General features: G+C 38.3%; 1 protein-coding gene across 1 annotated transcript in view; it reads right to left on the reverse strand.

Moving 5' to 3' along the window:
- Positions 1–690: 690 nt before the first annotated feature.
- LOC114704894 (charged multivesicular body protein 1b-2) overlaps positions 691–22056 on the reverse strand; it is a 42038-nt gene continuing 20672 nt past the window's right edge. The window contains exons 3-8 of the mRNA XM_028886402.2: positions 21849–21995; positions 21409–21477; positions 21214–21321; positions 4873–4916; positions 1630–1702; positions 691–1211 (exon numbers count right to left, since the gene is read on the reverse strand). Of these exons, the coding sequence (XP_028742235.1) occupies positions 1167–1211; positions 1630–1702; positions 4873–4916; positions 21214–21321; positions 21409–21477; positions 21849–21995 (486 nt within the window). The 3' untranslated portion in view covers positions 691–1166. The remainder of the gene's footprint in view (positions 1212–1629; positions 1703–4872; positions 4917–21213; positions 21322–21408; positions 21478–21848; positions 21996–22056) is intronic.

Below are 22056 nucleotides of genomic sequence, written 5' to 3' on the forward strand. Positions count from 1 at the left end.
TAAATGAAGTATGCCGCTGCGGTGGGGTTTGAGAGCTGATACCTCTGTCCCAATTCCAGTCTGTTCCCTCTACTTTGTTTGCCACTGAAGATGTGACAGCTCAGCTTCCTGTTCTTGCTGCCCTGTCTCCCCACCATGATGAACCCTCATTCCTCTTGAACTACAAACCAAAATAACTCCTTTCTCCCATAAGCCACTTTTGGTGTTTTATCACAGCAATAGAAAAATAACTAATGCACATAACAAAAAAAACCATAAATCACAGAAAATGAGCTGGGTGTAGTGGCATACACCATGAGACCAAGGCTGAAGGATCACTGAGTTTGAGACTACACTGGGCTACATGTTCCTATGCTATCTCTAAAATTAAACAAACAAACAAACAAAAACTACAACAAAACTAAACAAAATGGACTGGGTATATGGCCCAAGAGTTAAGAGCACTGGCTGCTCTTCTAGAAGAGCTGTGTTCAAATCCCAGTACCCACATGTTGGCTTACAACTGTCTGTAAGTCCAGTTTCAGGGGATTCAATGTCCTCTTCTGGCCTCTGTGGGCACCAAGAACACAAGTAATACACAGGCAAAACAAGCACACATACAAAATAAAGTTAAGTTTTAAAAATCCCATAGAAAGCAATACAGTCTATTGTATAATACTTTAAAATAAGAGGCTTGGGGCTGTGCAAACATATTAAATAAACATGCTTTCCTGTTTTTATTTTTATACAATCACATTCCATTACAGACAATGACTGAAAATTCCTTGCAATTAAAAAAAATGCCTTTATTTGGACAAAATGACTTTACTTAGTACTTTGGTGCTAGATGTTTGCTTTAATATTTGAGGAAGATGTATAATATACAGAAAAGTAATGCTAGCTTTGTCAAAGACATCTACAAAAATATGTCCCTCACACTTTTACATATAATATACAGAACTATAAATCTGCCAATGTGGAAATTCCCTGGAATTTCTTAATGCACTGCAAAATAAACAAGGCAAAAAGAAAGCATCGTATATAAATAATGTTCAAACATTCTGGCATGTATGGTGTTTTTCTAACTAGAGTGCAACTTTATAATATAAATACATATATATGTACATACACATGAAGGATGATGTTTCAGACACACATGGAGGAAACAGAAGCACCAGTTATTTAAGTTACACTTGATCACGAAGACGAGCAAGCCTCTGTGACAGTTCATCCTAGAGGAAGCCAAATTTACAAATCATCAAAGGCTGTAACAAATATAAACCACTAAAAATTTAAACTCCCTTACATTTTAAATACAATTTAAAATCTTGTTTATAAAACTTATATAAACATCAGGCATTTACTCTTCTTAAATATCTCAAAAGACATCGAGGAACTTAGACAGCACCTACAAAGGTTACCAAAACAATCTAAAAAATGAAATGTGTATGCAAACTGAAAATGCCCACAGTTACACAGCCACTGGCTGCTCTCATTTTGTTCATTTTAATGATGTATTCAGTAGAAAAAAAGTGAATATATATTTCCTTATATACAAATGTATACATTTCATATGAAATATACATTTCCCAAATTATTAATTTAAATAATGAATCAAGCATATGAATCAAAATAAAATCCAACCTCTACCTGCTCCGTAGAAGCAACACTTGCACCAACAGACCCTGTCTGACCCTGTGGGAGCTCCATGTTGAGATCAAGGCTAAAGATAAATTTAAAAATAATCAGAAGAAATGAATGTTAATATAGACAAACTTGAGTACTACTTTTATCACTTTAAATAAAATACAACCATGTTTACATGTAAATAGAACTGGAATGTCTTCAAAATGATTTTGGATACATGACTGATGATTTCAAAGTACTTTTCTTGAATCCAAATAGCGATCCATACAGATGGTATAATGTTGGAATAGAAAAGCTAATTAAAGACTGAGAAATGATCTACTGCAGTAAACAAAAGACCAAAATAATCATCATCTGTTGTACTCTATTTCATGGATATTATTTGTCTCCTTCATTGTGAAGGCAAATTAATAAATTGTTAAAAAATTCAAAACAGTCTAGATGAATGTAGCCTAAGGACCCAGATCTAATATTTGTGTTAATTTTCATTTTAGTATTCAGTTCCTGAATTCTCTTTCTAGGAACCAGTAATTTCTTTCTTCTTTTTTCTTGATTAAAATTTGAAAAGTTTTTTTTCATTTTACTTATTTCAAATTTTTTTTTATGTTTTAAATCTTAAGTATGATTTTCCATTTACTGAAAATAGATTCTTTTCTCATATACTATATCTAGATGATAGTGTCTCCTCCCTCCACTCCTCCCAGTTCCTCTCTCCTTCCCACCTCCCCTTTCCTTCAGGTCTGCTCTCTTTCTGTCTCTCATTAGAAAAGATCAGGCTTCTAAGAGAACAAGAAAACATAACAAAACAAAACATAACATAACATAATATAATATAATATAGCAATAAGCATCACATCGAGGCTGGACAAGGCAAACCAACAGAAAGAAAAGAGCCCGAAAGAAGACACAAGAATCAGAGGCCCAACCCTGTCTCGAAAAACCAAAAAAAAAAAAAAGAATCAGAGGCCCACTCGTTCACACACCCAGGAGTCCCATAAAAACACTAAGCTGAGAGCTATAATTTAGATGCAGAGAACCTGGTGGAGACCCGTGTAGGCTCTGTTCTGACTGTTTCAGTCGCTGTGAAGTTATATCAGCCTTGTTCAGCTGATTCAGAGGTTCTTGAGGAACCAAGAATTTCATCCAACTATACAACTGGGATTTAAGAAACTTAATGTAGCTGCCCCAGAACATCACCCCAGTGAAAGAGATAGCATATGCATAGATCTAGATTAGTTTGTTTGCTTACCTCCAAGGTCCATGACCTTAATCTCTACTGCACTCTTCCTTTAGAATATAAACTATTTATTCTGTCTCTAAAATCATGTATTACCATGTGAAAACTCTACAAGTAAAACAGTAATTTCAAAAGTCATTATGGTATGTTATTGGCAGATGTTGTTAGAAAGGCAAACATAGACTGTACTAAAATTTTATTATGAGAATAAAACAACAAATGGCTACCTAAACATCCTTAATGGTGGACATTAATATTTTTCTATCAGTGGTTCTACCTACTTCTGTTGCTTCAGCTGCTGAGTGAATTAATTTCTCAACACTAGTCTCATTTTCCCAAGGAATAGCTCTCAGTATCTGGAGACATGCAGAGCTTCAACAAGTAGAGAAATGGTGCTACCTGCTTTTGGAGTGTAGAGGCCAGGATGCTGCTAACATACTCCAATGCTTGAAACAGACCCTACGATTAATCCCTCCAAATATAAATACTATTAACGGTGAGAAATGATGCTCTAGCCTTAGCAAAAGTTGCCTACTGAGCTTTCCCACTGACAGTAGGCAAGGCTACAATATTTGGTAGTGCTCATTTCATAATATCTCTATCACTTTCTTGTCTGTCTTCCTTTTTTTTTTCCCCGAGACAGCATTTCTCTGTGTAGCATTGTGCCTTTCCTGGAACTCACTCTGTAGCCCAGGCTGGCCTCGAACTCACAGAGATCCACCTGCCTCTGCCCCTCAAGTGCTGGGATTAAAGGCGTGCACCACCACCGCCTGGCTATCATTATCTTTTCAAGTCCAAATCCTCTCATTTAGTCTTTAGAAAAAAACAGAAACAAGTCCTTAGTCTTTTATTACTAAGATGGAGTTTTGTGACAATGCCCTAGTTTGTTTTATGATGAAAATCACCCTTTGTACTACTACCCTGTGCTGGCCTGTGGGCTTGTCACAATACTAATGGAGCAAAATGGTACACAATCTAACATTCAAACCTTCTTCTCAAACATTGCAAACCTTATTTAGCAATTATTAACATGGATTTAACTTACTAATGATACATTACTGTTCTAAAAATTGGTAAATGTCACTCACTGTTCATTCCAATCACGAATTACTTTATACACTAGAGTCATGTTTATCAACTCTATTTTCTTAGTATCCGAACTTTCTCTTTCTTGAAGAAAAAAATATGCAGACTATGTAAACCTTATTTCACTTTATTAATCTAGGTTTGGAAGAAAAATCTAAGGCATTTCCATGATTCAATTTTCAACATTTTATTTTTTACTACTATGGTTATTTATCTAAATAGTACTACAGAGACCAGTGATAAAACATGATGTCTGTAACAGATATCATGGTCAAGTTATTCCCCTACATGAAATATTTGAAGTAAGTAGTCCATATCAGACACAGACATAGCAACAGCTGTGTGAAAAAGGGTACTGATTACTTAAGAAAAACAAATGACAAGCTTCTGTGTTTATGATGCTTTTGCCCTTTGCACAATTTCCACAAATTGTTCAGTTTGTAGGAGTCACACTGACCTATGCATCAATGGCCTGATCACTGAATTTGTTCCCAAAATCTCTAGAAAACATCTATATACATTGATATCTGCTGTGTACAGCAGACATTGAGCAAATGTCTGATCATCCTTTGATCATCTCCATCTATTTCTTAGTATCACACTCTGAATGAAACTATCTCCAAAGATTTTAAAGAATATGCTATTATGGTTTGAAGAGTCATGTTTTTGGGAGAATGGCTAGAAAATGGTAAGCCCTTAAAACACTAACTCTAGAAAGAGTCAAAAACCCCAGCTGGACTAATGGTTTAAAGACAAATTCTTCAATCCATAATAAATTTTAGTAGTGCTTATGCTTCAGTCCAGGACCTCACATATACTAGGCAAAAACACCTAGCCACAGCCTAACTCCAAAGTATCAGATTTTAGAACCTCTAACTATCAGATCAAGATTATTCAAAAGCACTGGAATAGCAACGCCTTACCCTGCTTCATCAGCCATTTCCTGAAGCAGCATATCCACTTGGTTCTGAAATAAAACAAACAAACAAACACGAATTCCCATTTTTGTAGTATTATCTTTTGGGGCGGGTTTTGGGTGTGGTTTGGCTTGAGAAACTGATCTACAAATTTTAAAATAGGGGCTAGAGAGATGGCTCAGCAGTTCAGTTCCTAGTAACCGTGTTTAGAGGCTCACAACTGCCTTTCATTCCCAAACCTGCCTCTTGTCCTGCACAAGCACATGTATTCACTAGTACACAGCCCCTCCTCCAACATAATTAAAGGTAGAATAATAAATCTTTGGGGGGAAAAAACCAACTCCTTGCCCTGCAAAACTTAAAACAAACCTTTAAAAAAATACTTTTCATGCCACAAGAGGGCGCTGCATGCACCATTTCAGAGAGCCACTTTCTGCATGTTAAGCTTAAAAGTCTGAATAATACTGGCAGACAGGTTCACATATAATTCACCACTCTACGGGAGTGATCTAACTTAGAAATCCCCATAACAATCCATTTTAGTTATGTGTAATAGATTTAAACACTTATTATTCAGCAAAGTAACAGAGATACGACATTAAAATGTCTTTTTCGACAGAAATATCAATAGACAAAGTAGGCCTAAAGTATGTACCTATGGGGCAGAACCTTATGAGGGTTCAATTGTGGACTTAACCAATGCAGAACGAAAACATTTTGAGAAGAATCTGTACCTGTAATTTACAAACTTTTCATCTTGTTATGTCTACAGCTCAGAAAGCTAACTATTTATACATGTACTAGACATTACATGTAATTAAGAGGCAGTTTAAATTCTACTAGATGTATGTATGTTGCATATCGACAATAGAACTATAAACATGGAAATTTAATATCACTGGGTTTTGATGTCTACTAGAGACAGTGGAACTAATCTCATATGGATTTCTGGTTATTTTGTTGTTGCTTTCCTGAGCCAGAGATTCGCTAAGTAATTCCTGAAGCTTGCAATTCACTGGTTTCCAGAAGACCTGGGCTTACAGGTACACATTCATCATACCCAGTCCTATAGTGGAACATTTACTGTGGTGTAAGAGTTCTCATGAAATATAGTCTGTTTAATCAAAAACCTCTTCTCATTTTAACACAGTTGTTAAAAACATTTTGAGCATGCGAGAAGAAATTCTAAAGTGTGGTCACAGTTCTACCAGTAACAAGATGGATGGTTTCAAGCACAAGACAAAGCTTCTTTTGTTGGGTCCTTCCTTTATCTTGTTCTTTCAACTGCTTCAGAGATGTTTCCAAATGCAGAAAAGGTTCAGAAAATAATAAAACACACAAACAAGTCTTGTCTGTTTTTTAAAACTCCATATCTAAAGTAGCACTGTTTCCTGAAATTTAAAGATTAGATTGTAATATTCTACAGCTTACCTTCCTTAATCTTCTAAGATTTAATTTTTTTGATATCTAGAGATTTAGTCCATTCAACATAACTCTTTGCTGGACACTTGGCAATATCTAAATATACTAAATTTAGCATATATACTAAATTAATTTCTATCACAGAGAATGGTTAAATATTCATGTGTGTGTCCTTCTTTGTACACACACAAGGAAATTCTGGGTGCATGAACTTGGAAGTGGAACTCATGTACTATAGGGTATGTATATTTTCATTTACCCAGCTATTGAAGGGAGCAGGCAAAAGCATCTTGGCCTGAGTCCTGTCATTTTACTTCAGACTCCATTTTACCTGCAGGGTGAAATAAAGTTCAGGTTCCCAAGCCCTAGGGGAGCTGAGAACTTTCCAATGACTGATCATTCTGCTCTCTAAACCAGAGAAATAGTCGTTATGCATCTTTAGTTCTCTAGAAACATTATGGGTGTTCCTAACCACAGAAGGAACAAATGAATGATTTTATTGGCTAGACTGAAAGGCTTGCATTGTATGTCAGTTGACAGTGATGGAACATTCAAGGAAGCCCCTAGTCTTGAAATCCAGATTGGAAAATTGTAACCATAACCTGGCACTAAATGTTTGTGATTTTTTGTGCTTATAAACCCCACTTCTGCCCTGCTCGGGGCTGTCAGGAGAAACAAGGCTCCCGAGTCCTTGTCCTGCAGCCAATTGATCAGTGACTCGCTCACGTGGTGATTCAATAAAATCTTTGGAACCCATTAAGTGTTGTCTCTCTCCTTCCTCACGGTGCACAGCAGGCTAGGTATAACACTATATCCAATAATATTACAAGAAGTCAACAGCTGCTCATAATTGTACATGCTATTGATTTGTTGATGAGAAATAGATTAGTTCTAGGAGAGGATAGGAAGGAGATAGAAGAAAAGCATTTGTGTTACCTGTGTAAATGTGAATACATGCTTTGTGAGGATATGGGGGTGGCATGTGTAGTTGCACACAAGTGTAAAGGCAGAGGAGGACATCAGGTGCTCTGCTGTATCCATCTCCACTTTATTCACTCGACACAGGGTTTCTCAATGAACCTGGACTTAGGCTGGAGGTCAGCAAGCCCCAGGGATCTTTCTTGTCTCTGTCTACTGCAACCCTGGGGTTACACACATGCTCCATGCCATGTCCAACGTCTTACGCTGGTTCAGGAGACTTGAACTAAGTAAGTCCTCATGCTTGCATGACACGTGCTCTTACCCACTGAGCCATCTCTCTAAGCCCAGAAAATTTAAAAAAAAAGAAAAACAAAACATTGCTAGATGATTTAACTGCAATGCTCTAAATGTTACATTTAAAATAGTTAAAAAGTAAAGATGGGGAAGGATTTTACATAGAAGAAAAGGAATAGGAATTATGTAGCAATTCTCATCAAAATTGTAATGGCTATATTCATAGAACAGGGCAAAGGATTCTGAAATCCATATAGATATGGAAAACAATGCATATAGTCAGAGAAGTAAGGCATAAAGAGATCAAATCTAGAAGGATAGTAGCATCTGATTGCAAGACATACTGCTGGAACCTAGTAACCAAAGTAGCATAAGGTACTGGCCTAAAAGAAAGACATCAAGCTGGGCGGTGGTGGCGCACACCTTTAATCCCAGCACTCGGGAGGCAGAACCAGGCGGATCTCTGTGAGTTCGAGGCCAGCCTGGGCTACCAAGTGAATTCCATGAAAGACGCAAAGCTACACAGAGAAACCCTGTCTTGAAAAACCAAACCAAACCAAAAACAAAGAAAGACACCAAGACCAATGGAACAGAATAGGCATATACAAATAAACCAATCCAACTACTGCATTTAAAAGATTTTTTGACAATGGCACTGGAATTATACACTGGAGAAATGTCAGCCACTTCAATGCATGATGCTAAGAAAGCTGCATTCAAAATACAGAAACTTGACCTTTCATGCTGTATGAAGGTCAACTCAAAGTGGAACAAAAACATAAATGTGAGACACGCAGCTCTGAGAGTACTTTTGGTATGATATCCAAAGCACAGAAAAATGGACATATAGGATTTCATCATACTGAATACATCTCTACAGGAAACAACTGGCAGAGTGAGCAGACAGGAGAAGAGGAGAAAACATTTGTTAGCTGCTTATCCATACTAGAATATACCAGGAACTCCAAAAACAAACAAACAAAAAAACACCAAAACAAAACAAAAAACCACAACAAATAACTCCAAATAAACCAAATAAAATGGACAATAGATCTAAGTAGAGATTTCTTAATAGAAGACATACAAATTTAATAGGCATATAAAAATGCTCAGTGTCAACCAACCAGGGTAAAAGCAAATCAAAATCAGAATGAGGTATCATCACAACCCATTAAAAATGGCTCACTTCAAAAAAGAACTCTAAATGCTGTTGTGGTTGAAGAAAGGGGAGGCCTTGAACAACTGTTGGTGAGAATGTAAATTTCCACAGGCATTGTGAAGAATAGTAAGGCCGCCTCTCAAAAAATTATATAAGGGGCTACTGTTTGAGACTGAGCTATTCTAGGGAGACCTGAAAACAAGGGACAATCACAATTCAGGAATCCCAGAAACACTCTATGCATCACATTTAGGCAGTAGAAGACATGGCCTATGAAGAGCACAGTGGCTTCAGGGCTACCTTTACTGGTGGTGTAAATCCCTTTAAGTTAAGGTCATAGTGGACACTGATAGGTCTGGGTCTATGGCTAAGGGACTCCAAAGCTGCTTCCCTGCTGTGTTGTTTGCTGCCAAACAGGAGCCAGACAGAGCTCTGAGGTCAAGTCCAGTGAGTCAGTTCCCTTCTAGTTTTATCTATCACGGGATAGCTAGCCCAAGTGAGATATGGAGCACTGAGACATCCAGGGAAAGTGCTAGCTTCCTTGGTTCTCCCCATTCAGCATAGATTTCTGTGCTCTGTTTGCTTCTCCTACTTTCTGTGGACTTGGGAGGTGGGTGAGTGGGTGGGGGGGCTTTGGCCTAGACATTAGCTACCCCAGGATAAGAAGTCTCTGGGGATCGCTTGGGTAAGAACCTACCAAGGACACACACCCAGAAAGCTAAATGTTGCCACCAATGGCTCTTGAAATTAAGTAATATATTAAAAAGACTGTATACCATAATCAAGTGAGTTTCATTCCAGAGATGCCAAGAATAGCCCAACATGTACAAATCAACAAATGTAACATAGCACACAAATTAAAGAGTATAAATCACATGACAATCTAAACAGATGCAGAAAATATCTTGACAAAGTTCAACATCACTTCATGACAAAAATTCCAAGGATAATAGGAATTAAACGAATATATAGGAACACAACAAAGGCTATGTTAATCTACGGCCAATATATACTAAATGGGGGATTTAGAGGTACAAAAGATCCTAAATAGACAAAGTAACAGGTTTGTTGATTTCAAATTCTATCAAAATACCCACATTTACAAAATAGCACAGCACACAGACCAACAGAAAAGATCTACCACTTTGACTGGGCTGTCCATTTTTTTCTACTTTGTCTCTGTTAGGTCACAAAACTGGCCCCAAAAGGGCAGTCCTGGTGACAATGTTTTAAGATGAGGCTGGACCCCAATGTGGGATGGATTTTGCTAGGAAACAAACCTTAAACATTTCTCAGAAGCCTTAAGAGCTGGCTGATCTTTCCTAACTGCAGCTGTCAGCACCCCATCTCTAAAACAGTCCCCATGCGCAGCACCTGGCTCTTGTGGGCCCCCAATCGTCTCCCCTTGTTATCTACCCATAGAAAACCCAATAAGCTTCTATGCTTGGGTCCTGTCCTCTGCTACTAGACTGCTTTTCTCTCCATGGAATGACTTCGTTTAGTAGCTTCTTCTTGTGCCTGCTTACAGTCTTCAATAACTGAAATTCTCTCTTATATGTCTTGTAATATGTCAGTGGGGCTTATCTCTAGATTTCTGTTTGCCACTCTACGTTTTGTTATTTCCACTTTGGGTTTTATTTCAGGTTCAGTTTTCTTTAGTGATTCTATTTCTTTGCTAAATTCCAATTCATGTCTTGAAGTGTTTTCATTCAACTATTTGTGTTTTCATGAAGCGATTTATTCACATTCTCTCAAAGCTCCTTGAACACAGTCAGTGTTATGATTTTGAATTTCACCTACATTGCCTTTTTCGGGGTCTATTGCAATAGGCTTGCTGGCTTCTGGAGGAGGCCTACTGTCTTACTGTTCCCATTTGTGCTTTTTCACTGGGGTCTAGGAATCTAGAGTTCTGATATCTGAAGTGTATCTTGGTGTAGCTAACTGGTCTCCTCTTTGTTGGGTGGATGCCCTGTTATTTGGTTGCTATTGCCTAGGCAAGGTTGCTTTTCCTAGGTAAGCATGGTGGATTTTAGATCCCTGGTAGAAAAGAATGGTTTGATGAGTCAGAGGGTAACTCAAAAGAATAAAGATAGGCCGGGCAGTGGTGGCGCACGCCTTTAATCCCAGCACTCGGGAGGCAGAGCCAGGCGGATCTCTGTGAGTTCGAGGCCAGCCTGGGCTACCAAGTGAGTCCCAGGAAAGGCGCAAAGCTACACAGAGAAACCCTGTCACAAAAACCAAAAAAAGAAGAAGAAGAAGAAGAAGGAGGAGGAGGAGGAGGAGGAGGAGGGGAGGAGGAGGAGGAGGAGGAGGAGGAGAAGAAGAAGAAGAAGAAAAAAAAAAGAAAAGAAGAAGAAGAAGAAGAAGAAGAAAGATAGGCTAGGAGAAAATGCTGAGGAGAAAAAGAGCTGGAAAGAGCTAGGTGACCACTGTCCACATCAAGAGTTGTCCCCAGGGAGTGAAGCTGGGGTGTGAGGGTCTCTCTGCAGGCTGTTCTAGGACTAACAGTAATTCTAGAGAGACCAGAATGAACGCCAAGGAGGAGAATGAAAATTGCCTGTGTTTCAGCCCGGTGTGTCTGAACAGAAAGTGTTCCTGTGGCTTGGCACGGGACATAAAGGAATGGAGATGGGCTACAAGGTAAGGCTGGAAGGGACCGTGGGGAAGAGCTAAGGGATTCTGGGTCTGCAGCAAGAGGTGGAGTCCCCAGGGAATGGAGATGGGGTGGGAGGCAGCAGGGCTTAAAAGTAAGTCTGAGGAGAAAGGAATTTGGAAGGGGCTGGGGGCCCCTGCATCTACACCAAGAGGCTCCCTTCAGGAAATGGAGGTGGGGTGGGAGGAGGGGCTCCTGGAAGGAGCTGAAGAAGAAAGAAGAGTAAGTCTGGAGAGGAGGAAACAAAAGAATAAAGGCCACAGAAATAAACACCACTTTAGCCATCTCATTTTCCAGAGGTGCCAAAACCATAAATTCAGAGATAGTTCAATACATTTTGCTGAGGAATTTGGAAAAACTGGATATCTACCTTTAAAAGAATGAAACAAAACTCCTATTTCTCATCCTGCATAAAAATAAAATCAGAATAGATTAACAACCTTAAAGTGAATTCTGAAACTGTAAAAAAAAAAAGTAAGGAAAAAATATAAAGAACTTCAAGTAGTAGATATGGGGTTTCTGAAATAGGAAATAGTAACTAGAATTGGCAGTTAGGATTGCAGGAAAATTAAAAGTTTCTGTATACCACAGGGAAAAACAAAACAAAATAAAAAGCAATGGAATGAAAGGATAACCTGAAGATGGGAAGGAATTTTTTTGCCAGCTGTATTTCAGACAGGTAATTAACATAAACTTAAAACCTTAAACAGTAAAAACCATCCAATCAATATAATGAAGAAATAAACTGAACACAGAGTTTTCAAAAGAAGGACAGATGGCTAAAAAAGTACGGAAAGATGTACAGCATCCTAAGCTAAGAAATGCACATCAAAACTACATGGCATCCCAGCACTAACTGCATAAAGAAAACAAACACAGGCAGGCTACCTTCACTTCCTTCCTGTCCAGCACTGCCTTTTCCCCAGGCACATCCCCAGCCCTGTCACAGACTGCCTGCAGGGGCTCGGCCTCTCTCTGTCTTCCTTCCCTGGAGACTCCACCGAAGCCTGCAGTGGAGCCAGCTTTCCTCCTGCCCGTTGACCCTCTCTGCCCCACTTCTAGTCCACCCCTCTTCTTTCCTGTCAGGCCCCCAATCTGAAAAACACTTTCCACCCAGGATCCTTAGTGGCCACACCTGGCCGGGACTCCAGTAGGAGAGGCACACTCTCCTTAATGTCTTCCATTGTGATCTCTCCATTCTCACCCTGAGCCCTGTAACAAACAGCCTGCTGACAGGTGCCCTTCCTCCTACCTCAGCTTCATCACTGGAAACTCCAACACCTGGTTCCGACTCAGGGTACTCCTTGCCCTTTCTTCCCCACCTCTCTAGATAATTCGGTCCTTACTGTAACCTACTCGCAGGATACCCTCTTCCCACCACACCTCCAACTCCTCAAAGATTAGGACTTCAAAATAAAGGATATAAATGAAGCCCTTCATGAGGTCTGTGAAAACACAAGCATGAAATAATAAGTACAGTTCAAGACATGAACGTAGAAATAGAAACACTAAAGAAAACCCAAATAGAAGTACCAGGGGAAATGAAAAATTTAGGAAATAAACTAAAACCTCAGTAGTAAGCCTCACTGGCAGCGTTCAAAAGAATGGAGAGAGAATCTCAGGCAGTGAAGACAAGATAGAAGAAATGAACACCTCAGTCAAATAAAATGTTAAATTAAAAAGACCCAAGCACAACATCCAGGAAATCTGGGACACTACGAAAAGACCAAATCTACAAATAAGAGGAGTAGAGGAAGGAGAAGAAAGCCAGGTCAAAGGCACAGAAAAATTTTTGAACAAAACCATAGAAAAAAATTTCCTAACATAACGAAGGATGTGCTGAACCCAGGTGAGAAAGCCCCCCAACCAGCCTGAGCTCGCCCAGCATAACTCCAACTCTCCCTTCTCTCCTCATCACCACACCCTGACCCATACCTCTGGTGGAAGACCTCTACCCCATCAGAGGCCAGGCCAGCTCGCTTAAAACCAAAGGCCAGGCCAGCATCCTGAACCCCAGGGGCCAGGCCTGTATCCTGAACCCCGGAGGCCAGACCAGTGTCCTGAACGCAAGAGACCAGGCCAACTCCCTAAAAAGCAGGCATAAGCCTCCTATGCCACCTGAAACCAGGACAGCATCCTGAAAACCAGAGGACCCCTGGCCAGATCAGAGGCCACATATATAGCCAGAACTCCAGCCCCAAACTTGGGCAGAAACCCACTGCTGGACCAGAGGCCATCCAGGCCACCAGAAGCCCAGCACCAACAGGAGTGGGGACCCTCTACTCAACCACAGGCATGGCAGCCAGTAGGACAAAGAGGAAACAGAAACCAAGGAAGAAAACACCCACCCAATAAAGACAAACCCAGAAAACAGCACCTACACCCGTAATCATTCCCAAGCTAGATGCCTAAACGTAAATGTAAGAACACAACAACAGCCAGGGGAACACGGCACCACCAGAGTCCAGTCATCCCACTACAGCAAGCCCTGAATATGCCAACACAGTTAAAAGGTGAAAAAATAACCTTAAAACCAACTTCATGAGGATTATAGAGGTCCTTAAACAGGAGATGGATAAATCCCTTAAAGATATCAAGGAAAAGACAATCAAAAAATTGGAGGAAATAAATAAATCTGTTAAAGAATGTCAAGAAAACCAAGAAAGAAACAGTTGATGGAAACAAATAAAACAATTTGAGACCTGAAAAGAAAACAGAAGCAATAATGAAAATGCAAACTGAGTGAATTCTGGAAATGGAAAGTCTAGGTAAGCTACCAGGAACTATAGATGCAAGCATTACTAATATAATACAAGACATGGAAGAGCGAATCTCAGGCATTGAAGACACAATAGAAGAAACAGGTACATCAGATGCCAAAGAAAATGTTAAATTAAAAAACAAAATTCCTGACACAAAACAGCCAGAAAATCTAGGACATTATAAAAAGGACTAAACCTAAGAATGATAGGAATAGAAGAAGGAGAAAATTCCCAGTTTAAAGGCCCAGAAAATATCTTGAACAAAATCATAGGAGAAAATTTTCCAGTCATGAAGCAAGTCTCAACAGATACAAGAAAATTAGAATAACCCCCCACATCCTATCAGACTACCACAGATTAAAGCTGGATATCAACTACAACACAAATTGCAGAAAGCCTACAAACTCATGGAAACTGAACAATGTTCAACTGAATCACCACTGAGTCAAGGAAGAAATAAGAAAGAAATGAAAGACTTCCTAGAATTCAATGAAAATGAGTGCACAGCACACCTAAATTTGTGGGAAACAATGGAAGTGGTGCTAAGAAAAAAGTTCATAGCACTAAGGGCCTACATAAAGAAGTTGGAGAGATCTCATACTAGGGACTTAACAGCACACCTGAAAGCACTAGGACAAAAAGAAGCAAACACACCCAGGAGAAGCAGACAGCAGGAAATAATCAAACTGGGGGATTAAATCAATAAAATATAAACAAAAGAGAATACAAATAACCAATGAAACAAAAAGTTGGTTCTTTGAGGGGAAAAAAAGGTAGACAAAGCCTTATCCAAACTAACTAAAAGGCAGAGAGAATATCCAAATTAACAAAATCAAAAACAAGGAGGGGGACATAACAACAGACACTGAGGAAATCCAGAGAATCGCTAGGTTATACTTTAAAAAACCTGTACTCCACAAATTGAAAAGTAAAAGAAATGGAAAAAATTCTTGATAGATTAAACCAAGATTCAATAACAATTTGAAGAGCCTTATAACCCCTTTTGAAATAGAAGTAGTCATTAAAAGTCTCCCAATCAAAAAACGCCCTGGGCCAGATGGTTTTAGTGCAGGATTCCACTAGATTTTCAAAGAAGAGCTAACACCAATACTCCTCAAATTATTCCATAAAATAGAAGCAAAAGAAAACTGCCAAATTCTTTCTATGAGGCCACAGTCATCCTGATACTCAAACCCCACAAAGATTCAACAAAGAAAGACAATTACAGACCAGTTTTACTCATGAACATTGATGCAAAAGTACTCAATAAAATACTGGCAAACCGAATCCAAGAACACGTTGAAAAGATCATCCACCATGACCAAGTAGGCTTCATCCCAGAGATGCAGGGATGGTTCAACATACGAAAATCTATCAATGTAATCCACTGTATAAACAAACTGAAAGAAAAAATACACATAATTATCTCATTAAATACTGAAAAAGCCTTTGACAAAATCAAAAACTCCTTTATGAGAAAAGTCTTGGAGAAATCAGAGATACAAGGGATATAGGTCAACACAATAAAAGCAATAATATACAGCAAGCTGACAGCCAACATCAAATTAAATGGAGAGAAATTCAAAGCAATTCCACTAAAATTAAGGAACGGGAAAAGGCTGTCCACTCTTTCCATGTCTATTCAATATAGTACTTGAAGTTCTAGCTAGAGTTATAAGACAACTAAAGGAGATTATGAACAAAGAAGGAAGTTAAAGCATCATTATTCATAGATGATATGATAGTATACATAGGCCACCTCAACCAGGGAACTCCTACAGCTGATAAACACCTTTAGTAAAGTGGCTGGATATAAGATTATCAACAACAAAAAAAATCAGAAGTGCTCCTATATACCAACAATAAAAAGGGCTGAGAAATAAATCAAGGAAACAGCACCCTTCACAATAGCCACAAGTAATATAAAATATCTTGGTGTAACACTAACCAAGCAAGTGAAAGACCTGAATGGAAAGAACTTCAAGTCTTAGAAGAAAGAAACTGGAAAAGATATAAGAAGATGGAAAGACCTCCCATTCTCATGGATCAGTAGGATTAACATAATAAAAATAGCCATCTTACCAAAAGCAATCTACAGATTCAACACAGTCCCCTTTAAAATACCAGCACAATTCTTTACAGAACTTAAAAGAACAATACTCAACTTCATATGGAAAAACAAAAACCCAGGATAGCAAAAACAATACTGTACAATAAAAGACTCTCCAGAGGTATCACCACCCCTTCATTCAAGCTCTACTATAAAGCTACAGTAATAAAACAGAATGGTATTGGCATAAAAACACATGGAGACAGGTGGATCAGTGGAATCGAATCAGAGACCCAGATATAAATCCACACACCTATGGATAGCTGATTTTTTAAAAAGAAGCTAAAATTATACAATGGAAAACAGAAAGCACCTTCAACAAATGGTGCTGGTCTAACTGGATGTTATGTTTAGAAGAATACAAATAGATCCAAATCTATCACCCCGCACAAAACTCAAGTACAAGTCGATAAAGACCTCAACATAAATCCAGATACATTGAACATGATAGCAGAAAAAGTGGGATATAGCCTTGAATGCATTGGCACAGGGGACAATTTCCAGAACAGAACACTAATAGTGCAGACACTAAGATCAACAATTAATAAATGGGACCCCATGAACCTGAAAAGCTTCTGTAAGGCAAAGGACACTGTCAACAGGACAAAACAGCAGCCTACAGAATGGGAAAGTTTTTCACCAACCCCAGAGGGCTGACTTCCAAAATATATAAAGAACTCAAGAAACTAGACATCAGAAAAACAAATAATCCAATTAAAAAATGAGCTACAGTTCTAAACAGAGAATGCTCAACAGAAGAAACTCAAAGTGGCTAAGAAACACTTAAAGAAATGTTCAGCATCCTTAGCCATCAGGGAAATGCAAATCAAATCTACTCTAAAATTCTATCTTACACCTGTCAGAATGGCTAAGATCAAAAATACAAGTGATAGCTCATTCTGGAGAGGATGTGGAGCAAGGGGAACACTCCTCCATTGTTGGTGGGAGTGTAAACAGCCACTTTGGAAATCAATATGGCAGTTTCTCTGAAAACTCTTGGGGATATATCCAAAGGATTCTTAATCATGCCACAAGAACATTGCTCAACTACACTCATAGCAGCTTTTTAGCCAGAACCTGGAAACAAACTAGACATCCTTCAACTGAAGAATAGATAAAGAAAATGCAGTATATTTACATAATGGAGTATTACTCAGCTGTTAAAAACAATGACAACAAGATATTTGCAGGCAAATGAATGGAATTAGAAAAAAAAATCATACTGAGTGAGGTAACCCAGACACAGAAAGACAAACATGATTGGTGCCTAGCCCAACTGTCATCAGAGAGGCTTCATCCAGCAACTGATGGTAACAAATACAGAGACCCACAGCCAAATATCAGGCTGAGCTTGGGGAATCCTGCTGAAGATGAGGATGAAGAATTGTAGGAGCCAATGGGGTCAATAACATTACAAGAAAATCCACAGAATCAACTAACGTGAACTCAAAGGAGCTTACAGAGACTGAAGAGACAACCAGGGAGCCTGTATGGGACTGACCTAGGCCCTCTGCATGTATAAGCCAGTTGTATAGCTTGTTCTTCTTGTGGGACTCCTAACAATGGGAGAAGGGGATGTCTCCAACTATTTTGCTGGCTGTTGGGTACCTATTCCTCATACTGGGTTGCCCTGTCAGCCTTAATTACAAGTAGAGGTGCTTAGTCTTGCTGCAACATAATATGGGAGGCCTGACCTTTTCTGAATAGAATTGGAGGAGGAGTGGATTGGAGTGGGACAAAATGGAGGTGGGGGAGAGGGCCGGGAGGAGAGGAGAGGGGAAACTGCACTATGAATGTAAAATAAGTAAATTTAAAATAAGAAAATAAAGAAGGATGTACCTATAAAGGTACAAGAAGCACACAAAATACCAAATAGACTGGACTGAGAAGAAACTCCCCATAACACACAATTAAAACACTAAAAGTACAGAACAAAGGAAGAATATTAAAAGGGAAAATGAACAAGTAACAATAAAAGCAAACCAGTTATAATAACAACTGACTTATTAATGACGACTCAAAAAGCCAGAAAGGGTCTGGACAGATGTTTACAAAGCTCTAAGTGACCACAGATGCCAGCCAGACTACTATACCCAGTAAATTATCAATAAAAATATACTATAGATAAATCTAGATCATATAATCAACCTAAACAGACCCATGAACCCTAGAGAAATAGAGTAGTAATTAAAATTTCTCAAAAAAAGAAGCCCAGGGCCAGATGGCTTCAGAGCAGATTCTAGCAGACATTCAAAGAATTAACGCCAGTACTTCTCAAATTATAATGAAAGAATACTGCTTAATTCTGTTTATGAGGCCACAATTATCCTGATATGTAAACCATACAAAAATCCAACAAAGAAAGAAAATTGCAGACCCATTTCCCTTATGAACACAAATGCAAAGATTCTTAACCAAATGCTCTCAAACTGAATAAAAAAACACATCAAAAAGACTATCTACCACGATCAAGCAGGCTTCATTCCAGAGATGAGGGATGGCTCACACACAAATCGATAAATGCAATGCACCACATAAACAGACTAAAACACAAAACCACATGATCATTTCATTAGGTGAAGAAAAGGCTTTTGACAAAATTCAGCACCTCTTCATCACAAAAGTCCTGGAGACACGGCTTGTCTGTGTAAGTGTGTGTCCCTGTGTGTATGTGCTACTCGTGTTCCTTCTTTCTGTTTCCTTCTGCTCATTTGCTTGTTCTGTTCTATTGTGGTTTGTTTTCTTTTTTATTTGTCTGTTTGTGTGTTTTCCAAAGAAAGAGAGAAAGAGGCATGGAATTGGATGGGTGGTGAAATGGTGGGGGGGGTCTGGGAGGAGATGAGGGAGGGGAAACCGTGTTCAGAATATATTGTGTGAAAAAAATCCATTTTCAGAAAAAAAGAGAAAAGAACAACAAATGCTATCCAGAATCTGTGAGAAAAAACATTTGTAAGGATATAAATTAGTTATAGACCTTATAGCATCCATAATGGTGGTTCCTAAAAAAACCCCTAAAGATACAATTAGCATATAATACAGTTATACCACTTCTGGGTATATATTTCAAGGAATTTAAGTCAGCAGACAACATAAATACTAGCACATCATTTTATTTCAACACTATCCACAAGAACTATGTTATATAATTAACCTCTATTTCCACCAAAAGATGGATGAACAAAGAAAATGTAGTAAATATACACAACAGAGAATATTCAAGCAAAAAGAAGAACAAAATTATGTTAATTTTCAGGAAAATTACTGGAAATGGAGATCACTGTTAGGTGAAATACACTAGAATCAAAAAGACACATACACCATTTTTCTCATATGAAGAATTTAGGTTTTAAAAGTCATAAACACTGTTCAAAACAGATAAGTAGTCATCAAAGAACAATGTGGATAAATCATGTATAATACACATGCATTCTACCAACTGAGCTACATCCTCAGAACCTCAGGGTAGTGTCTTACTCCAGTTCTCAAAGTTAATTAACAGCAGAACAGGATTGGAAATTCAAATATGTTTATTTAATCCAAATCATTTTTCCAATTAATTGCATTCCTGAAATCTGACTAATCACAGCTTGAAGTAACAATGTACCTTCATAAGAAAAATGTAGAGAAAAGGAGATTTGTGTGTATACACACACACACACACACACACACACACACACACACACACACACACACACTTGGTGGAATGTCAATTAGTATGGCCATTATGGAAAACAGTATAATGGTTGCTCAAAATCTTAAACTGCCATTTGAGTAAGTAATTTCATTCTGAGTTACATATTCCAAAGAAATGAAAATAATATGTTAAAGAGACATAGGTACTCTCATACTCATTGCAATAACATTCATAAGAGCCATGAAATAGAAACAACTTAGGTGTCTATCAACCAATGAGTAGAAAAAAAGACCATGTACTATATACAAAATACGATTTATTCCACCTAAAGAATAAAATTCTATCATTTGTCTCAAGATGGGTGGAACAGAAAATGATAAGTGAAATAAGCTATGCAGAGAAAGTCAGATACTTATTGTGGGACACCTTGCACAGCCTTGATGCAGGAGGGAGGAGCTTGGGACCTGCCTCAACTGAATGTACCAGGCTTTATGGACTCCCCATGGGAGGCCTTACCTTTTCAGATGAGGGGATAGGAGGTAGGTTGGGGTGGGAAGGCTGGTGGGGAACAGGAGGAGGGATGAGAAGGGGGATCTGTGGTTGGTATGTAAAATGAATAAAAAATTATCTTAATTAAAAAAAGTCAGGTACTGTATAGTATCAATTATATATGCAAATTGAGGGTAGAATAGTGGTTATCACAGGCTGAATAACGTTGGGTTACAGAAAGGTTGACAAATTAGTACTAAATAACAGTAAGACTGGAACAAGAATTTCTGATGTGATATAGTGCAAAGGAGTAACTATAGTAACAGTAATGTATTGTGTATTTCTAAACACTAGAAGAAAGGATTTTCCATTTTTTTCAAACCATTAATAAATATCAAATGTTTGAGGATATATGTGGACATTGGTTTAAACATTATATAATATACGTAGCAAAATATGTTACCCAAATATTATGTACTTTTTGTTTACTGTTTTAATAAGATAAGAGCATTAGCAAACATGTAGAAACAGGCTTTAGATTCTACATGTGTGATCCAATAAAATCACCAGAATTCTAAAGTATGCTAGGTGCTAGGTAACATTATCCTCTAAAACATTCTCAAAAATCTGCAGGCAGAGCAGTAGCAAGCTGCCTACCTCCATCTGAGATACAGTGTGCCTCTATAAGGTAAGATGATTTATATTCATAAAGCCATTACATTTTGACAACAGGTCATTTGTTGTTTTGAGACAGGTTCCCACTATGTAACCCAGGCTGGCCTGAAAGTTACTCCACAGCACAGGCTAGTCTTGACCTCATAGAAATCTTGAAGCATGTGTCACTACAGCCAAATCAAGTCATTTTTAAGAAGCCATTCCAAGTAAAGAAATGATTATTCTTACCTGTGGTGTTGTTAGGGTTGTAGTGCTACTCATTGTATCTTCCATTTGTTGTGTTTGAACATCCAATGTTTCAAACTGGTGTTCAAATTTGTCCATTAAGGCAGAAATCTATAAAGACATAGTCATAAGCAAAATGTATTCTGAAAAGATGCTATCTGAACATCAAGCAACAATGGTAATTGTTTATGTTTTTACCTTTTCAAGGTTCATACTCCTCAATGTAGCATCCATAGACTTAACTACACCTGCCATGGACTTTGTCACCTATTTGGAATTAAAAAAAAAAAAAACTGATTTAGTAACATGGAAATTTTGTAATCTTTTAAATATATTATTTATATATCAACTTAGGAAACTTGTCTATTACTTCCTTAACAGTAATACCACAATCTGTATCTAGGTCTAGGTACTGTCTATTTTATATTACTGACACTTCTTAGTAGACAGCTAATAAGACAGTTGAAAGTCCACCGCCTAAATCTCTTTCCTTACTAAGTCTGATTTTCCATGAAGTCCTTTATCAACCCCGTCTAATGCCCTGTAACCGACTCAGCTGTGTTGTTTTTCTAAGTCTTTCTACTCTCATTAAGCTTCAGTCAAGTGTTTACTGTCTTTACTGACAGACACTGTCTTACCTTGCCCATTGTTACTGCAGTTTGAACTCTGGCTGCCACAGCATCAACCCTAGCACTCATTCTCAAGAAATTGATTGCTTGGTTTTTCTGACGGATTGCATTTTCAGCATGTATTCTTGCAACTTCTGTATTGCCTTTCTGAATGGCCTGTTTTAAGCAGAAGGAACATATTGTTGAAGAAAAACAGAAACTAAGATACTGGTGAAGA

The sequence above is a fragment of the Peromyscus leucopus genome, chromosome X, assembly GCF_004664715.2.
Source record: "Peromyscus leucopus breed LL Stock chromosome X, UCI_PerLeu_2.1, whole genome shotgun sequence".
NCBI classification, from domain to species: domain Eukaryota; kingdom Metazoa; phylum Chordata; class Mammalia; order Rodentia; family Cricetidae; genus Peromyscus; species Peromyscus leucopus.